The sequence below is a fragment of the Equus caballus genome, chromosome 7 (assembly GCF_041296265.1).
Source record: "Equus caballus isolate H_3958 breed thoroughbred chromosome 7, TB-T2T, whole genome shotgun sequence".
In the NCBI taxonomy this organism is placed as follows: Eukaryota; Metazoa; Chordata; class Mammalia; order Perissodactyla; family Equidae; genus Equus; species Equus caballus.
This window is the reverse complement of record NC_091690.1, coordinates 19908209-19928389: the sequence shown is the minus strand read 5'-3', so window position 1 is coordinate 19928389 and position 20181 is coordinate 19908209. Positions and strand designations below refer to the sequence as shown.

The 20181-nt window shown below is 42.1% G+C and overlaps 1 protein-coding gene and 1 long non-coding RNA gene across 6 annotated transcripts in view; one reads left to right on the top strand and one right to left on the bottom strand.

Annotated features, from left to right (window-relative positions):
* Nucleotides 1–4402: 4402 nt before the first annotated feature.
* The window catches only part of ARHGAP20 (Rho GTPase activating protein 20), a 117780-nt gene continuing 102001 nt past the window's right edge, over nucleotides 4403–20181 (top strand). Inside the window, exon 1 of one of the 5 annotated variants that reach the window (XM_070272756.1) lies at nucleotides 4403–4648. Coding sequence is in view for 1 of the 5 variants with exons in the window: in XM_001499897.6 (XP_001499947.3) it covers nucleotides 5025–5129 (105 nt within the window). In the remaining 4 variants the exon portion in view is untranslated. Of the gene's footprint in view, nucleotides 4649–4770; nucleotides 5593–20181 lie in introns of those variants that run through there. The other 4 variants (XM_001499897.6, XM_023644766.2, XM_070272757.1 and 1 more) reach the window with 4 other exon arrangements.
* Nucleotides 14316–20181, bottom strand: part of LOC138924970 (uncharacterized) — a 72493-nt gene continuing 66627 nt past the window's right edge. Inside the window, exons 6-7 of the long non-coding RNA XR_011440457.1 lie at nucleotides 16476–16581; nucleotides 14316–14581 (exon numbers count right to left, since the gene is read on the bottom strand). This is a non-coding gene — a long non-coding RNA (uncharacterized lncRNA). The remainder of the gene's footprint in view (nucleotides 14582–16475; nucleotides 16582–20181) is intronic.

Below are 20181 nucleotides of genomic sequence, written 5' to 3'. Positions count from 1 at the left end.
TATCAAATGTAGTGGTTAAGAGCACGGGTTTTGGTGTTCTAGGTTTGGACTAGTAGCCATATGATCTTTGAGAAGTAGCTTAATATCTCTGAGCACCAGGCTCTTCATTTGTATAGTGGACATAAAAGCACACACCATGAAGGTTGTTCTGGAGATTTAGATAGTGTGTAAAGCACTTAGCACAGTGTTTGATGACCAAATCCATATCTCCACATCTCTCAAAGTTAACTCTCAATGAATGGTAGCTATTATTAATAATATTATAATACTGTTGACGTCATAAGCGTATGGCCTTTGGACTCAATCAGATCTGGGTTCAAACCCTAACCCTCCCATCTTTTGGTTGTGTGACCATAGGAAGTTGCATAACTTTGATGAACTTCATCTTCATAGTTAAAATGAGTATAATACCTACATCTTTGGTGATGGTGAAGGTTAAATGAGATAATGTAAGGTATAGCTAACATACAGCAGGCACTCAACAGATGCCACTTCCCTTTTTACCACTTTCCCTAGAGAATAATGTCCAAATTTTTACCATAGAATCCAAGGTCCTTCATAGTCTAAGCCCTAGCTCTTTTTCCAGCCTGAGCTCCTAACATCATCCCTCTACACTCCCCTTCCTCCTTTCTTCCTCCTCTCCTCTCCCTAACTCCTCTGTCTCTCTCCTCATAAACTTTCACTCTTAGAACTGCGATTATGTTCTTTAAGGAAACAGTCCATTTTGAGATTCTAACCAAAGGATGAGAAAGAAAGCCCCACATCTGACCCTGATAATTAAGTAAAGCCAAAAGCTCTCATATCATGGCTTATAGCCACCTCAGAGAAGGCTTGATCTCTTGCAACGTAAGACACTGTCAACCTTTGCTCTTCTTGAAAAACTTCATTACTTTGGCTTTAAAAACACACGCACACACACAAGGCATTTCTCATTCTTCTCTGGCCTCTTCTCTATCTCTCTTGCCAGCTTTTCATCTTCCATTACCTTACCTGTTAGTAGTTCCTCTGCACTAAGGACAGTGGTGACTATGACGACCATAGGGTTGTCTTAAGCATTAAATGTAATAACACAATTACAACTCAATTTTAGCTGATTGTTGCCTTGAAGAAATTGAGCCCAGGGTGGCCAATATTTTCTGATTTTCTTCAAGAGGACCTATGTTTCTATGTGAAATATCCTGATTTTTAAAGTTGCCAACAAGTTTTAAAAAAAGGTGTGTCTGTTGAAAAGTGTGTATGCCTGAATTCACTCTGTGGGCCATTAGTTTGCATCCTCTGTGCTAGGTTATTTGGATAGCTCTGCTAATGATTCTTGTGTGCCTCTTGGGGCTTACAAGGACCATACCTGTGGACTCACCTTGACTGTATGCCAAGTGCCTGGCACAGCGTCCAGCACATATCAGGCCCACAATAAATACACATTGAATGAATGAGTTGTACAGACATCTCCTTTTATAGTTAAATTTATTCACTGTTATTCAGTCTAATGGTTGGCAAAACATTTTGGTTTCATTCTTAGATTAGTTCCCATTAAAAGTCTGCTATTAGTGTTTCCCAGCTGTAAAACATCACTATTCTTAGTACTTTGCTTTACAGTTTGTTTCAAAATATTCTGGATACATCCTGCTCATGTCAGACATGGTCACCACATTCCTTCAACTGTCTTGTCATCACTTTAGTTTTCTGGCATCACCCTTTCTACAACATAACATTCCCAGTACAGGAAAAAATGGTTTCAGTGTCTGAAGAATGATACGACTAGTCCAGGATTGTGTCTTTCCCATCAGAGCATCTTCCTTAAACTGTATAGCATAATAAAGATGGTTGTTCCTAATACTACATTCATTCAACAGTAAGTCACTGGAAAAAAATCAGTGCGAGTATACTTGTGTGCCTGGCACAAAGCAGAAAAGACAAATAAAATACAACCTTTAATTTCAAGTAGCTTACAGGCAAGTAAAACAGATGATAATAGTGTAATATGTGCTATACAGAGAAGGAAACATACAGGAGAGGCCATATAACAAGTGGTTAAGAACCACTGGTTCTGGAGCAGACTTCCCAGGTTCCAAGCTTGGCTTGACTACTTACCAGTTGTTTGAGCAAGTTATTTAACATCTTTGTGGCTTGGTTTTCACATTTGTAAAAGGAGGTATAAAGGAATCTACCTCATAGGATTATAAAGATTTAAGTGAATTAATATATGTAAAATGCTTAGGATAGTGTCTTGTATAAAGTCACCACGCAGTAAATGTTATCTGTTACCACTACAGAAGGTGCAGTTAATCCTATATGTGTGGTTGGTGTGTGAAGGTAGCTAGGGAAGGAGAAATAAAGTCAGGAAGATTTTCCTGAGATAATTAGTGATGGAAGTCCTGAAGATTTATTTCCTCAACAAATACTTATTGGGTATTTATTATGCACCGTGCATTAGATAATAAGCGTAAAGCAATAGGAGTTGGAAAATATAGAAGGAAAACTTCCTAGGCAGTGGGGGCAGCAGGTTCAAAGCCATGAAGATGTGAGAGGTCAAGGCGAGTTCTTAGAAGTGCAAATAGTTCAATGTGACAGAGAACAGGGTGTGAGTTGAAGATGGGCAGGAGATGAGAAGAGAAAGAAGTGGGGGCGAGGGTGTCAGATCGTAGGCAACCCTGTATATCATACTATGGCATTTGAAATTTATTCCACAGACACAAGGAACCAAAGAAGGTGGTAAGCAGGAGAGTGATATGATCAGACTTGTCTTCTTCAACCATTACTCTGTGATAATATTAATGTGAGCACACTCAATTTCCTTTAAGAAGTGAGACTTCCCTCAAAATTCCTTAAAGGAGAGGGGTAGGATGTTTTTCTAGGCAAATTGAAACTAATGGATCTTGAAATAAAAGCACTTACAAATTAAGAAGTGAAAATGAGTTTTCCATATGTGCAGTATAAATAATACCTTGATTTGGAGCATGAAGTATTCATCTCAAAAAGAAACACCGGATAATACATGGGGTTCTCTAAGTGAAATAACCAACTCTACCTGGGCCCTTCTGGATCTATCTCACATCCTTTTTGTGTCTCATTCATTCATTTAACCAACAAACATTTACGGTACCAGACTCTGCTCTAGGCACTTCGGATACAACAGTGAACAACAAACAACAAAAGAAAGATTCCTGCCCTCTGGAAGACAGAGTGATAGATAATAAACGTTAAACATGATAAGCAAATTACAGGAAATACTAAAAGGAGCTAAGTATTATTGAACTTTTAAAAAATGAAGCAGAGTAAGGAAAATTGGGATCATCCATTCATGATAGGAATCATAATGGCATAATTTCAACATGAAAGGAACTGCAAAGCCCTCTGCAGTGTAAAATTCACAATAAACTCTATAGTGGGTGCAGAGTCTTGTCACAGCACACAGGTCCAAGCAGCAGAAAGCACCCTAAAAAACTGTGCACATATATACATATATATGTATGTATACTATATGTAATATATGAATATATATTAGCATGATTTATACAATAGTAATAATATACATATTAGCATAATTTAAAAGCCTTTGTAAGCCTACTTTAAACAAAGTGATGTGGACATAAAGTGAGCTGGAACATTCTCTCCCTATTACTTCTACAATAAACAATTCGGGGTTTGGTGGTGGCGGTAGTGTGTGGGTGTGAGGGTGTGTGTATGTGTGTGTGTGTGTTTTGGACACCATCTCCTGCTTGGAACAGAGCTGGCCAGAGCCCTATTCTTCTACAACCTGTCCCGATAACAGCCCAACCCGGCAGGAACCTCGATCTTTTTTTTCTTACCACAAAAACAAACAAACCCCCTTCAACAATCTAGTATCATAGAGTGGCGTCCTTCATCACTAATCCGCCCTGTATGTAGTTCGGACTCCAAGGGAAGAATGCCACCTACCGAATCATCTGCACCAGTCAGCCAGTCCTGCAAAGTGCAGCAACACTCAACTCAACCCGGGTCGGCTCCAAATCCCCTCCCTCTGATTATTCTCTGGCCTTAGAAAAATTTGCCACTATTTGGGCTGACAGGAAGTTATGCTCTCAGCGCAGATATCTGATAAACACTTCCACATATTGTGCCTTCTCAATAGCTAAGCCAAAATTCAGAGTCCTCTCTCCGCCTGCATTTTCCTTAACTGCGCTTTCACGTTTGGAATGCCCCTGTGTTTGCAGCTCGCAGACAGCGGAAACCGCTCGTGCAAATGGTGCAGGGGCCACTGCCCCGCGGCTGCAGAAGCCACTCCGGGTAACGTTCGGGATTGCACAAGAGGTCTGGCAATGCCAGAGGCTTCCAAACGTGTACGGCCGCGGCACTCCGCGACACTCAACTCCATCCCGAGGCGTCTTGGGTGGGGGTGGGGCTGGAGTGGGGGGACCCCTCTGCAGTCCACTGAAAGCGAGGCAGGAATCCCTGCAACTCATCTGTGCAGGCGGAGGTGGCCACAGCTGCGCCGATGCCCGCGCTGCAGCGGCACCTTCACCCGCCGGCGCAGCGCGGGCAGGGGTGGGCTGGGGACGGTGGGCTGGGCGGCGGGAAAGCGCGTGGCCGTGCATTAGAGGCACCCGTTCGTGACACAGACCGGTGAGCTCTTTCGGGCTGGACCCACTCGGCGCGGCGGACTGACAAGGTCAGTCGATCGCCTGTGCCCTAATATATATATGGACAGACGCCGGGCCGCGGGCCGAGGCCGGGGCCGCAGCCGGAGGGCCGCGGCCCAGGAAGGACGGCCGGGGGCGGGCCGGCGCGGAGGGGGCGGGCCCGGGGCGGAGCGGGCCGCGGCGCGGACGGGCGGCCGCTTTGCACTCGCCTCCAGCCCTCGGTGCCGTGCGCGGCGGCGGTCCATGGCCCCGACGGGAGGCGCGCCGCCCGCCCCCGGAGCCCCGCTCCCTGCCTGAGCGCGGCGGCCGCCTCGGCCCCGCGCGTCCTCGCCCCTCCGGCCGCCGTCCCGCGGACATGACCGCGTAGCCTCCTCCTGGGCTGGGATTTGCTCGCAAGTCTTCTTCATGGAAGCGATGTCCCCCCAGCAGGAGACTCTAGGGGGGCAGCCGGGGCGCTCCTCTTCCCTGACAGGAGTGTCTCGACTCGCGGGAGGCCCCGGCACCAAGAAGGTGAGGACGCTGAGCGGGACCCCGCCGCCGCCGCCCCCTACCAGTGCGTGCCCTCCGCGCCCGCCACCGCGGCGCGCGAGCCGGCCGCCTCGGGCATTTAACGCTCCAGCCTCCCGGCCCGCGGCGTGCGTCCCGGGACAATCCCGCCTTCCCCGCCCTCCCGCTCGGCGACGCCGCGGTCTTCCCAGTCACCCAGCACCCCCGGGCTCTTCGCCTCCCTAGTCTTAATCGCTCTTGGAGCGGACCCCACACCCTCCCCCGTAGTCGCCATCGGCAGCCGGCTCCTCCCTCAGTCGGGGCGCGCGGGCCCGGATTGGGGCATCGCCTTCGCCGGCCCCTCCGGGGGCTCGGCCCCTCGGTCCTCCCGAGGGCTCCCGGGTGCTCACCGCTCCTTGACGGGGTCAGCTCCGAGGTCGTCAGGGCCGGCGGCGTCCCCTCGGGCGCGGCACCCGCGCGGAGGAAGGTAGGCGGCCGGCTGCGGGGCTCGGCCCCCTCACCTGGACGCGGCGGCGCGGCCGCTCCGTGGTCTGGGGTGGGGGGTCGGGGGGTTCCTGCGCCCCGCGCGGCGCTCCCGGAACGGCTCCGGGTCTCCGAGCTGGTGATGAGGCTTGTAGGTATGCTTGGGATGCTAACGGTCGACACTACGGGCACGTATGGAGGTTTGGTTCGGCCTAGAACCGGGCTGGGTGGGGCCGGTGGGCTGCAGTGGAGGGTCGCGAGGGCCAGGGGCCTTCGCCCTGAGCTGGTCCCCCGGCCCTCGGCTGCGCTGGAGAGGGGTTGGGGGGCCGGGGTGGGCGTGGGAGCGGCGGGTGTGTTGCCTGTCAAAGCCTGGAGGAGGGATGCGGGCACCAACTTGTAGCGCTCCGTTCCGATAAACACAGCCGGCGAGCGGCGTCCTGATTCCAATCGGTTCGGGTTTCTTCGGTCCCTTAGCAAGTGCACGTGGCCGCGAGCTGCCGGCCTCTGCTGTTCGGCTCTCTGAGGAATTGATTTGGGTGTTTCCAGCCATGTCTGCTCTCGCTCTTTCCCTGCTCCCGAGACCTTCTGCTATTTGGCCATTCTTGCTCTGTGTCCTGGTGGTGCCCTTCCAGCTTCTCTGGAAACAAATTGGGATTAGAGGGATCGCCTAACTCTTCTGTAAGGAATATTTTGAGGCGTTGCGTTTGTATCATTAGAGCCTGAAGAGGTTACGCAGGCTCCCTGTGGTCCCGATCTTACTGCCTCTCATGTCACTTCCCACATGGGTTGGCTACAGGTCAGTTGAAGAGAGGTGAGATCGGTGCGCCGAGTATAGAAGTGTATGTGAGCTCCCAAGGACCTTGACCGACCATGCCACGGAGCCATTTAGGAGCGTCCGTGAACTTGATGATGTATCAGCTGTAGTACCAGTCAGCCTTTGATGTATTGAGGCTGCGGTTTGTCCTTGTCGCTTTTGCCCTTCAGAGATGTAGGGATTGTGTGTGGGGGCGTGTGTGTGGCGGTGAATTTACCAGGTTAGCGCTACGTTTGGAAAGCTAAATGAATGTTCAGTAATTGACATAGATGTTAAAGCATTTTTTGTTCTTGTAAACGTAGGGAATTGGGAATAATCAAAGATTTATATTCCTGAACAGTTCTCTTTCTTTTTTACTAAGGATAATTAAGCATACTGGCAAAGGGAGAGAGCATTAGAGTCGCTTGGTCATTTATCAAGTAGTACTTGTCCAATAAATGAAAGGTTGCTTTGCATCTTAAGCCATTGTCCTGAACATGATGTCCTTCATTATAAACCATAATGAGTTGTCACCTTACCACCAGTCTTTTCCTTTTCCTTTTCTTAAAGGAAATAAATTTTGTCAATCTGATATTTCTACAGCTTTTTACTCCCTTTGGGGCTGGAGTGAGGTTGAAAGCTGTTTTATTTTGCTTTTAATATTTTTTTCCCAGCAAAGTGCATCTCTTCTTATTTTAAATATTGGTAGGCATGTCTGTTTGATTTCAGACCTCCATGTTAGCAATAGAAAGTAATAATAATTTTTTAAAATTTCCAAAGTTTGGCTCATAGAATTATTGCCATTTATACTCTTATGGACCTCAGTCTTCATGTATCCCAAATACTCAGATTGATCTTTTTAATGTTTCATCTTGCCTTTTTGGTGCTTGGTAGTCTTAGTGAGTCATGAGACTTATTTCTTAAAAAAGTCTACTATGTGGTTGTAATGTTAATTACTAAGGCTTGGATCAATTTGTTTAAATTGCCAGTTACAATCAACATTTAAAAAAATGAAATAGAAAATATCAGCACATTAGTAAGGGTAAGGACTGTTTTGTATGACTTCTTTTTCCCTGTTTCATCTATGTATGCATGTTTTGGGTGGTGATATAAAATGTGTTTCTTACTGAATGGTCAGAATTTTTAAAGACAAGTTTATTGGCCAGGTCACTGTTAGGAATCAGTTCACTAGGCTTTTACTTCTAGTTCTCTTACTGTCTCAATGATACTGAGAAAATCACTTGCTTCAGTTTCCTCATCTGTAAAATGGAAATCAGAGATAATGCTGGAGAAGGTGCTTTGAAAAGCCTGTGGATGACAAGGTCCTCTTTTACTCTATGAAAATAAGGTGATCTTAAAGAATGGGACTTAAAGAACAAGCAAAACAATAGCATCTTTGAAGCTAGTCATCCTGAGAGCCTGTTAATCCAATGGTACTGCCATTGCCTAGAATATAGTTCATATTCCTAGAAACTACTCTCAAGGAGGCAGTTTTTACAGTGGGGTGAAATTTGGAGTGTGATGACCTGGGTTCAAGTCTCCATTGTGTTGGTACTAGCTTTCTGACCTATGTAAGTTACTTAATCTCTTCACTTTCCTATTTGTAAAATGAAAATACCAATAGTACCTACCTCCTCAAGATTGTTGGGAAAATTAAATGTGAAATTGAGTGAATATTGACAAATAATAAGCACTCGATAAATGTTAGCTCTTATTGTTTGTAATTTCCCCCATATCTGTAATTCATGCTACTATATCTAAGTTGTTCCAACGAAAAATCTAGGACTCATTTTCAGCTCCTCTCATTTCTTCACTCTACAACAACCATCAGGAAGGCCAGTCGACTATCACCTCAAAACATATCTTGAATTTCTCCACTTCATCTACACTGCGACCACTGTGGTCCAAGCCAAAGCACAACCATCTCTCACTTGTACCTTTGCAGAAACGCCCTAACTTGTCTGATACCTTTCTTGCTCTTCCCTGACCCAGTCACCATTTAGCAGCACCAGAGTGATCTTTAAAAATGTAAATTGATCGTGTTGTGCACCTGCTTAAAATCCTGTCATGGCTTTCCATCATACTTAGAAAAAAATCTAGACTCCTTTTCTTAACCCTCTCTGCTTCTCCCACCTCATCTACCTTTTCCAGCTTGTGTATTCTCCAGCCACATGGGCCTTCTTTTTCACATGTCAAGTCATCAAATTTAATCCTATTCTGAGGCCTTGGTGTTGCTATTCCCTCTGCTTCTGCCAAAGGTCTTTGCAGTGTTGACTCTTTCATATTGTTCAGATCTTGGGTCTTCCCAGAGGCCTGTCCCAACTACCTAAGTGTAAGTTGCACTTCAATCACGCTCCTGCGCCTACTGTTTTATTTCCATCTTGGCATTCATGCTTGCCTGATATTTTCTTATTTCCTTCCTTGTTATGTTACCTGAATCCCTCACCAGATTTTGAAACCCATGAGAATAGGGACCTTATCTGTATTGCTCAAGGTTGCCTCCCCAGTGCCTAGGACAGTGCTGTACTCAGTAAATATTAGTTGCATTATGGACAGCAGCGAACAGGACAGATGTGGCCCCTGTGTTCAAAGTTGACGATTTAGGGCAGGGTCAGCAAACCTTTTCTGAAAGGGCCAGATAGTAAATCATTTAGGTTTGTAGACCATAAGGTCTCTGTTGCAGCTACCCGCTCTGCCACTGTAGCACTAAAGCAGCCATAGACGGTATGTAAATTAACGGGCATAGCTGTGCTCCCGTAAAGCCTTATTTAGGTGGGTCCTTGGTGTATAGTTTGCTGACCCCTGGTCTAGAGCATCACTGTTGACTAGAACTTTCTGCTCTTGATCTACAATGTCTAATTCAATAGCCACTAGGCATGTGTGGCTATTGAGCACTTGAAATGTGGCTGGTACAACTCAGGAACTAAAAATTTTTAACAGCTGCATTGAGGTATAATTGACATACAATAAACTGTACATATTTAAAGTATATAAATTGATGTTTTGACGTTTGTATACACCTATGAAACCATCACCACAATCAAGACAATGACCATATTTATCATCCTCCAAAATGTCCTCATGTCCCTTTCTAGTCCCTTTGTTCCCTCACTATTCCTAGGCAGCCACTGGTCTGCTTTCTACCACTATAGATTAATTTACATTTTCAAGAATTTTATATAAATGGACTCATACTATTATTCTTTTTTGTCCAGCTTCTTTAATTCAATATAATTATTTTGAGATTTACCCATGTTTTTGCACGTATCAGTAGTTAATTTCATTGCTGAGTAGTATTCCCTCTTGTGGGTAAACCACAGTTTGTTTACCTGTTCACCTATTAATGGGTATTTGGGTTGTTTCCTGGTTTTGGCAATTACAAATAAAGCTGCTGTGAACATTCGTGTACAAGTCTTTGCATGGACTTATGCTTTCACTTCTTTTGGGTAAATACTTAGATGTTGAATGGCTGCGTCATATTTTAGGTGTATATTTAACTTTTTAAAAAACTGTCAAATTGTTTTTTCAAAGTGGTTTTACATTCCCACCAGTAGCGTATAAGAGTCCAGTTTCCCCACACCGTCACCAACACTATCTGTTTTTTTTATTATAGCCATCCTAGAGGGTATAAAGTGGTATCTCGTTGTAGTTTTGATTTGCATTTCCCTAATGACTAATGATGTTGAGCACCTTTTCATGTGCTTGCTTGTCATCCATATGTTATCTTTAGTGATGTGGCTATTCAAATATTTTGCCCAGTTTTAGTTGGGTTGTTAGTTTTCTTATTACTGAGTTTTTGTATATTATGGTTTCAAGTCCTTTATCACATATGTGATTTAGAAATGTTTTCTCCCATTCTGTGGCTTTACATTTTATTTTTTTAAGAGTGTCTTTCAAAGAACAGTGTTCTTAATTTTGATGAAATATGATTTGTCATTTTTTTCTTTAATTTTACTTAATTATAATTTATTTAAATTTAAATTGCCACATGTGTCTAATGGGTACTGTATGGGCCAGCACAGGCTGAGAGGAAGAGACAAAAACAATAATCATAACCAAAAAATGGTGATTACTGTTATGGAAAAAACAAACATGACACTGATTTAGACAAACATAGATGTGGAGCTAGACCACTCTGGTGTTAGGGTGTCACGAAGGGCCTCTTTTAAGTGATGCTTATTTCTTTTATGGGTGAAAAAGAAGATTCTATAAAAATATTCCAACAAGTGGGAGCAATTATTAAAGGTCCTGAGGTAGGAGAGAGCATGATGTGTTTGAGGAGCTAGTTTGTAGATGCTGTATAAGAAGCCACTCTCTTTGTTTTGTAGCCACGTTTATTATTTTAACCTCGAGCAGAATTACCTAGCTGGTTCATTTAGGTTTATTTGCTAATCAGATGATTTAAGTATTTCCAAAAATCAAAAATTTTCCATCACTGAGGCTCTTTGGAAGAATATACAATAGATTTGTACAGTAATTTCTAAAATTGTGGTTCTAAAGTATAATAGCAGCATATAGATAATGTTTCTGGATAATGCACTCTGAACAGAATTCTGGATAATTCATCCTTGAGGATATACATGCTTGGACAGAAATGAAATGAAATGGAAGCACATGTGAGAATAATTTCAGTAAGGGATGATTTGTGTCATACTCAAGCACCTTGACCCTTTGGTGTCACGTACTAATTGAAAACTCTTTAAATAAGATGAGTATTGGGATAGGGAAGAGAGACCTACAGGCACAGAAAGTCAGTCAAAGCAAAAGAATTTTAAAATAGCTCCAACATGTTAAAATGTGGCAGCTGCTGTTGTACACTTCATTCTGTCTTTTCTTTCTGCTTCTCTGGGTCCAAATCTGTTTAGAGCAGCTCATGGTAAAACACCCCCGAGAGCTGATTTTGGCCATGTGTGTGTCTTTTTCTGGGGTTTGAATGAAACATCTTGGTGAGTAAGCTTTCTTTGTACTCTTGAATACTGAGAAAAATATTATGTCCATGGTTAAACCAGTATCCTCCTGAGTCCTCTTCTGGTGTTATTCACAAAGTGAATTGCATAAAATCAGGTACGTGAGATTGTTTTGGCTGAGAGGAGTCTGGAATGATCAAAAACTGAATTAGATTGATCAGAGGTGGCCTCTGTTTATGACTGGTGTGACCTCTGAACTTCTGACTGTACTTTGTTTCTTTGACTGTGAAATGGGGTAATAATCCATATCCTGTATCTCTCACAAGGTTATTTTTTATGGATGAAAAGAAGAAAGTATAGGAAACACTTTTGAAAAAAGTGCAGAAGCCATTAGTATCTTTTACCAGGTTAAAGTCAGTATAAAGCAATAAAGAGAGCTTTATTTCTTTGAATTTAATACAAGAACATTTACATGGAGATGAGTGAATGCTATCTGTCTTATCTAGCTCGGGCTGCCATAACAAAATACCATAAACTGGGTGGCTTAAACAGCAGACATTTATTTCTTAGAGTTCTGGAGGCTGTGACTTCCCATAATCTGGGTGCCAGCCAATTTAGTTCCTAGTGAGAACCGTCTTCTTGGCTTGTGGTTGGCCATCTTCTTGCTGTGTCCTCACATGGGACAGAGAGAGTGAGAGCAGAAGGGAGAGAGGGAGAGAGAAAGAGGGAGAGGCGGAGGAGGGGGGGAGAGGAAGGAAGATGGAACTAGATATCTCTGGTCTCCTTTCTTTTGGAAAATTTTAAACAGCTTTATTGAGATATAGTTCACATATCATATAATTCACCTATTTTAAGTTGGCAATTCAATGGTTTTTTAGTATGTTCATAAGCATGTGTAATCATCACCACAGTCAATTTTAGAACATTTTCATCACCCCCTAAAAAAATCCTGCAGCCTTTAGTTATCCCCCATCCCTCATTTCCTTTTCCCTAGCCCTAGGCAGTTGTTAATCTGCCTTCTGTCTCTGTAGATTTGTGTTCTGGATATTTCATATCAATGAAATAATACAATATGTGGGTTTTTTTCACAGGCTCCTTTCATTTATCATAATGTTTTCAAGGCTCATCAATGTTATAACATGGATCAGCATTTCATTCCTTTTTATAACCAAATAATATTCCATTGTATGGATATATCACATTTTGTTTATCCATTTATCAGTTGATGGACATTAGTGTTGTTTCTACCTTGCAGGGGTTTTTTAAAGTGTTATTGAGATATAACATTATGTTAGTTTTAGGTGTACAACATAGGGATTCAATATTTATAAACGTTATCAAATGATCATCACAATAAGCTTAATTACCATCTGCTCTGCTATCAAGTTGTTACAATATTATTGACTATATTCCCTATGCTGTATATTATATCCCCATGACTTATTTATTTTATAACTGGAAGTTTGTATCTCTTCCTCCCCTTCACCTATTTCACCCAACCCCTACCCCACTCCCCTTGGACAGCCACCAGTTTGTTCTCTGTATCTACGAGTTTGGTCTCTTCTTACAAGGTACTAATCTCATCATAGTGGCTCCACTCTCATGACTTCATCTAAACCTAATCATCTCCCAAAGACCCCACCTCCTAATACCATCACACTGGGGGGTTATGGGCTTCAACATATGAATCTAGGGGGGACACAGACATTCAGTCCATAACACTGTCCTTCAAAAGAGTCACCCTTGAAGATTATAAATATCAAATATTGTAAGGTAGAAACTTGAGCAAAAAAATAAGAGTTTACTATTTGTGATGAATGGCATAATAAAGGAAATTTTAGAAACCTCTTTAATTGAATGCCTGACTCTGTGTAGTATGCATCAGTTGTATGAGGTGGGCATTGTTAACTTGCTCTTACAGAAGAACAAACTGAGCCTGCCAAGGCAGCATGGAGTGAGAGCTGGAGTTTGAACCCAGATTTTCCACCTGTTTCTCTTTCCAACTAGACAGCAGATGCATTTGTTATTATTTCTGACATAAGATGTAGGAAAGAGTAGATTTGAATTATGTATCACCTGCTGAGAAAAGCACATTTGAGATGTTTTTCTCCTGAGAGAGAATTTCACTGCTTGGGGAGCAGAGTCTGTACCTTCTCCGTCTACCATTGAATGTTATGTTCACTGCTGCCATTAGGTAACAGTGAGGTAAATGTGTTAGTCAGGGTTCTCCAGAGAAGCAGACCAATAGAAGTCTCATGGTCTGCCATCTGCAAGCTAGAGATCCAGGAAAGCCAGTGCTGTCATTCACCACTATCTTTTGCTGAGGACAGGAGAAGATGAGATGAGACGTCCCGGCTCAACAGTGAGACAGAAAGGGGCAAATTACTCCTTCCTCCACTTTTTGTTTGCTAAAGGCCCTCAAGAGATTGAGCGATGCCCACTCACTTTTGGGAGGGCGTCTGCTTTACTGAGTCCAACATTCGAATGCTAATCTCCTCCTGAAATACCCTCACAGACACACCTAGAAATAATGTTTAGTCTGGGCACCCTGTGGCCAGTCAGGTTGACCCATAAAATTAACCATCACAGTAAATATTGACTAATAGCGACAATCAGTGACACAATCATTGGTCTAATTACTTTGGAAATTTGTGAATTTTGTGCCTTGGTGTCTGTCATTTTCAGATGTTGTATATAAAGCACTTGTATTTCAGGAGCTCTTCAGCCAGGCCTGCTTTCCATGCTGCCTTGCTTGCTGTTGGAAAGCCTGGCATATCCTCCAAACTCATAGACTATATTTCAGTCGTGTGTGGGTGCACTGAATCCTATGCCTCAAATGATCCCACTGTGGAAAATCATGTGTGTGGGAACCCCAGTTGAAACTCTCTCAATTCAATAAACATTTTATATCATGAATCTTGAGTGTAGGAAAAAACTGTTGCTTCCATAGTTATTTTTACTTAAAATGTGAACACAGTAGTGCATTTTAACATAGTAAAGAAAAATTACTTTTCTGTGACTCTAACATTGATATGTTAGAACATAATAAATTATGTTTTTAATAAAATGAAAGGGCAGTCTTTCATTTTTACACATTTGTGTCAAATGTAATTATTGATTTTGAAGATTGAGTCCTCCAAGTTAAAATACAGAGTTGTAACTTACAGACTGAAAATTCACAAGTCACAGACACCCGCAGTTGTTGCTTTTGGTTCTGAAGTGAAGATTTCGTGAAGAATTTATTACTCTCTGTGATTTTTAACATTCTCCCCAGTCACGATTTGATGAAAGATCTGCAGGACGAAAAGTGGAATGTGTTCAATAGACTGGGAGAAGTAACTGATGGTACCCAGCAGAAAGTGACACCTTCAACTTCAATAATTCGGGTGTCTGAATGCTTTCACAGTTTTTATCCTGCCATCCAGGACTTGGTAGCTGTTCTTTTCAAAGTAAAGACATCTTGTGCCTTATAGGACCACGTACAACTTAAAATATGTGATTATAAAGCTTGCCTTCCTAGAAGGTATCAGTCGCTGAAAATATACTAGATTTCGATTTAAAGTGCCACTAAAACATAATATAAACTATAAAATGTCACAAATAAATAGGTATATGTTATCAAGATTATATGTGTGTGTGTGTATACACACCTTTATGTACATACACTCGTATACAGAGTCCTTTGAGGAGATATATGTACATTTTATTATTGTGATTTGACAGAGTTTTGTGACTCATTCCCTTCATGTCTCCAGAGCACTTGGCGAAAACCTCAGTTATGGACTGAATGTTTGTGTCCCCCTCAAGCTCATATGTTGGAGCCCTAACCCTCAGTATGATAGTATTTGGAGGTGGGGGCCTTTTCGAGATAACTAGGTTAGGTGAAGTTGTGAGAGCTCTGAATGCCTGTGGTGGGATAATGTCCTAGTAAAGGACCAGAGAGCTTGCACTCTCTCTCTGTCCTCTGTATGAGAATATAGCAAGAAGGCAGCCATCTACAAACCAGGAAGAGGGCCCTCACCAGGAACCCAGTGCTGGCCCCCTGACCTTGCACTTTTCAGCCTCCAGAACTGTGAGAAATAAATGCCTGTAGTTTAAGCCCCTAGTCTGTGTTATTTTGTCACCGCAGCCTGAGCTGACTGACTGCATCTGAAATAAACTTTGATTGAGGGGAACGTCCGCTCTCCTGTTCTTTCTGTTGGGATCTCAGGTGTTCTGGATCGCAGGGCCTCTGCAGGTCCTATGTGTGCAGAGAGCCTGCAGGGGGAATGCTCAGTTTGGTATTGGCAACTGCAGCAGTTTTCTGAAGCAACCTTGGATGGGAGTGATGTTTAGCTTTTGTTTACTTGCGGAAGACTCAGGCACGATGTGGGAGGCTGGAAAGGGAGCAAAGGAAACTGCCTTCTGTCAGCCCCCAATAACGGGGCTTGTAGGCAACACAGCCCAGTTTATTTTATAATTTTGTTTCAGTCTGATTTTCTTTATCTAGGACACATTTAGATTAGAAACATCCAACCGCCAGCAGAAATAGTCCTAGCTGAGCAGCCTTGACCTAATTTTGACAGACAGCTGTCACATGGCACAACTGAAAGGTAAAACCTATTTCTGGATGTCTGGTCACTTACACGTGGACTCTGAAAATGGAATGTATGCATGCCCACATCAGCTCATGTTTCAAAGATCTGGAAAACCCAGCTGCTCTGTGGCCTTTTGCTTTCCCCATTTACCTGGCTCCTAATGTACGCTTAGGAGAGTGTCGCTATTTCCTCTTCTACCCCTGCATTCACCCTCTTGAACCTCAGCTTCTATAGTAGCCAGTACTGGGTTACACCACATGTGAATCTGGATAGACCTGGGCCTGTTTTTTGTTCTCATTTGATACACTCTGTTTTACCATTATAGCTTTTGGACTTGATCACCATACTCCTCCTCTCTGCAGGAGGAAAGTGAGAGGTTGCTGTAAGGCAGAGCTTCCCAACCCTTACAGATATGTCTGATACAGTCAGCCCCTTAGCCTTCAGGCAGGTGGATGGGTACTGGGGGTCAGAGAGCCCCTTTATGTGTCATAGTGTGCCACGGATGTACAAATAATATCACTTTGTCTGGGCCGTGATGTGAAAAGCATGGTGAAGCCCAGCCCTGTAAGGGATTATTAGGGAGGGAGCATTGCTGATTGACCATGCTTACTCCAGAGTGCTGCTGAAAGGGAATCCTGACCGGAGGTGGATACTGGTGGCTTTGCCAAAGAAGAGACTCCAGCCAACTTGAAGGCCCATAGTGATAATCCAGAAGCCTGCATGGGTGGGGTGAAGGCAGAGGAACAAAGAGTAATGTACAAGGGGAATCCTGTTCTCATGTTTATTTATGTATGGTACTTACACAGTCTAAAGCCTTACTCTATATGTCACACTGTCATGGTGCTTTCCATGTCAGAGGACTTTCACATAGATAATCTTATTCGATTCTTTGCGGTAGGTTGGACAGTTATGTCATTTTACGGAGAGGGCTCTGAGAAGTTAAATGGAAGAACCAGGGTCCAAAATTTAGGTCCAGTGTCTCCCAGCCTAGTGCCCATTCTTCTACATTACACAGATTGTCATGTTTATTGTTTTATGTCAAAGTGATTGTCTCACAGAAAGAGGCAAGATAGCCAGAAGTAAAAATATTTCTTTCTTAACCTCAGAAAAGAACGTATACCCCTTTACAGTGGTTTGTGCTGTGATGACATTTGTTTTATTAAATGCTCGGACTGATTCTGGAAGGGATGATTATGAGTAAACAGAAGATCATACTCATCATAGGCCAAACTGACAGTAGCGGGAAGCTTTAGCTCACCCAGTGGTCAAACCTGTTGAGATAATAGGGCCTAGAAGCAAGGTACAAGGTTAAAAATAATTTCCCTGCAGAGCCAGTGTCTTTGAGGTATGTCTCCACAAACAAATGCTGCAGGCGTGTAGGGAAGGCAAGAAGGAAATCATTGATTGTTCGCTAAATTGTGCAGACTAACCACCGAAGGATTAATAGTCAAATTTGAATAAGCTGATTTGTAAATTTGATTTTTTTTTTGTAGCCCTGAAACTTTAGAGTTCTTTAAAAGCTTTCCTCAAAGCCCTTATTTTAGTCCTATGCTGATTTTAAATGTTTGAAAGTAACTAGCACATTTGACTTAAATTCAACTGAAATACTTGAATTTTTTTTCTTCATAAAGTAGCTGGAACAAAACAAAGTATGAAAAATTGCAGTTCTCCTGACGTAAATCTTTCATCCTGTTCCTTTCTGTTGATAGGCTTTCTTTTCCTTTAATCTCTGTGAGAACTAAGAATGACCAGATTGAGTGATTTAGAGGTTCCAAAAATAGTACTGTATCTCTTGGTTGACGTGAAGTTAAAGTTACAGTGAGAGACCTCAGATAGGTTTTTGTGTAAACAGTGTTTTCTGAGTTGTTGAAAATAAAAGAACAAACCTTTTTTTCTTCAGTTACCTGTTTACAACTTCATTTTCCATCATAGGCACACTTGTCTTACCACCTTAAACTCTCAGATATGGGCAGTGTTAGTGCATTGACTTAACACACAGCTATTGAGAATTTACTGTGTGAAAACACTGAGCAAGGCACTGCAGGGGTCGGGGAGGAGTGGTCGGCAGCCACAATAGGAATTCAGCTCGCTGAGGAATGGAGAGCCACTCAAACATTTCGGCAAAGACGTGGTGGACACAAAGCAAATAAATAATTTCCACTTTCATGTATCACACTTCAGATGATTGCTATATGAAGAAAATTATAGTTTCTGCCTGTGAACCAGTTTTCTGGGAGGAGCTCAGTGGTTTAGTAGTTTGGTGGTTAACTTTTCTTTTTCTTTTTAACAGCTTTATTGAGGTATAATTCACATGCCATACAATTCATCCACTTAAAGTGTACAATTTCAGTGGTTTTTAGTATATTTACAGAATTGTACATCCATCACCACAGTCAATTTTAGAACATTTTCATTATCCCAAAAAGAAACACTGCACCCCTTAGCTATCACATCCCAATTCCCTTATCGCCTCAAATGCCAGGAAAACACTAACGTACTTTAAGTTTCTATAGATTTGTTTATTCTGGATATTTCATATAAATGGAATCATATAGTATGTGGTCGTTTGGGACCGACTTCTTTTGGTTAGTATTATGTTTTGAAGATTCATCCATGTTGTTGCACGTATCAGTACTTCTTTTATTGCCAAGTAATATTCTATTTTAGGCATATACCACATTGTGTTTATTCATTCGTCAGTTGATGGACATTGGGATTGTTTCCACTTTAACTATTATGAATAATGCTGCTATGAGCATTCATGTACATGTTTTTATGTGGACATATGTCTTCATTTCTCTTGTGTATGTACCTAAAAGGAATTGCAGGATCATATGGGAACTATGTTTAGCCGTTTGCAGAACTTCCACACTGTTCTCCAAAGTGACAGCACCATTTTACATTCCCACCAGCGGTGTATAAGAGTCCAATTTATCCACATCCTCACCAACACTTATTACCTGTCTTTTTTATTATGGCCATCCTGATGAGTATAAAGTGGGATTTCGTGGTTTTGATTTGCATTTCACTGGTGGCTATTGATGTTGAGCATCTTTTCATCTGCTTATCGGCCGTTTGTATATCTTCTTTGGAGAATTGTCTATTCAGATCCTTTGCCCATTTTTAAATAGGCTTGTTTGTCTTTATTGAATTGTAATAATTCTTCATATAGTCTAGATGCAAATCCCTTATCAAATATGTGATTTGCAAAATTTTCTCACATTCTGTGGATTTTCTTTTCACTTTCTTAATAGTGTCTTTGGAAGCACAGAAGTTTTTGATCTTGACACTGTCCAATTTATGTTTTTTTTCTTTTGTTGCATATACTTTGGTATCATATATAAGAAACCATTGCCTAATCCAAGGTCATAAATATTTCTGCCTTTGTTTTTTCCTAAAGTTTTTAAAGTTTCAGCTCTTAGTTTTAGATCTTTGATCCATTTTTGACTTAATTTTTGTATATGGTGTGAGATAGGAGTCCAAATTCATTCTTTTGCCTGTGGATGTTCAGTTGTCTCAGCACCATTTCTTGGCAAGTAATTAACTTTTATCGCAGACAGATGTTTACCATGTAGCTCAAAGTGGTAAATGTCAACACTACGTCAAAAGACGCAGTTTGCAGTGTACGAGGATGACTCTTACCTTCCAGGTCCATAGCAAATGCTTACATTGCCTTAATGACAGCGTTCCAGCAGAGCCCCTTTAAGGTTTGTTTGTTTTTCTGTATGTGTGTTTTATTCACATAAAAGCTTCATTTGTTGAGTATGTAGTTTGTGCCAGGCATTGTCCCAGGCTTTGGGAAGGCAGAGATAGGCCTGCTACAGAGTAGAATTTCAGTAAATAATTGTTGGGGGGTGGGAGAAAGTTTGGAAAGAAGACATGGTCCCTCCTCTCTAGAAAAGGGGCAGAAAGATAAATAATATTATATGAAATGCTGTAACAGAGGCATAATATGTGAAGCAAGCTAGGAACAGAGAATTGAATATAGAGTTAATCCAACTGATTAAAAAAGGGTTGAAGTGGAAAGCACCTTGCAGATTAGCTGGCAGTGTTGCTACCGTTTTGTGTTATTATTGAAATATAAAAGGAAAATGAATTATAGTCATTTGGTTCTCATCTTCAATTATGACTTCTGTTCATTTACTCTTTGGCAGAATAGGTTTTTTGCCTCTAATACTGAATATAGCTGCAGAGGAGACAGCTTAGAAAATCAAAGATCTAATTTCTGTCTAGTGTTGGTATTATACTTCACTAATAAATGGTTGTTAGTAAAAAGACAGTAGTTTTTAAAATTTAATCACTGTTTATTCCCTTTT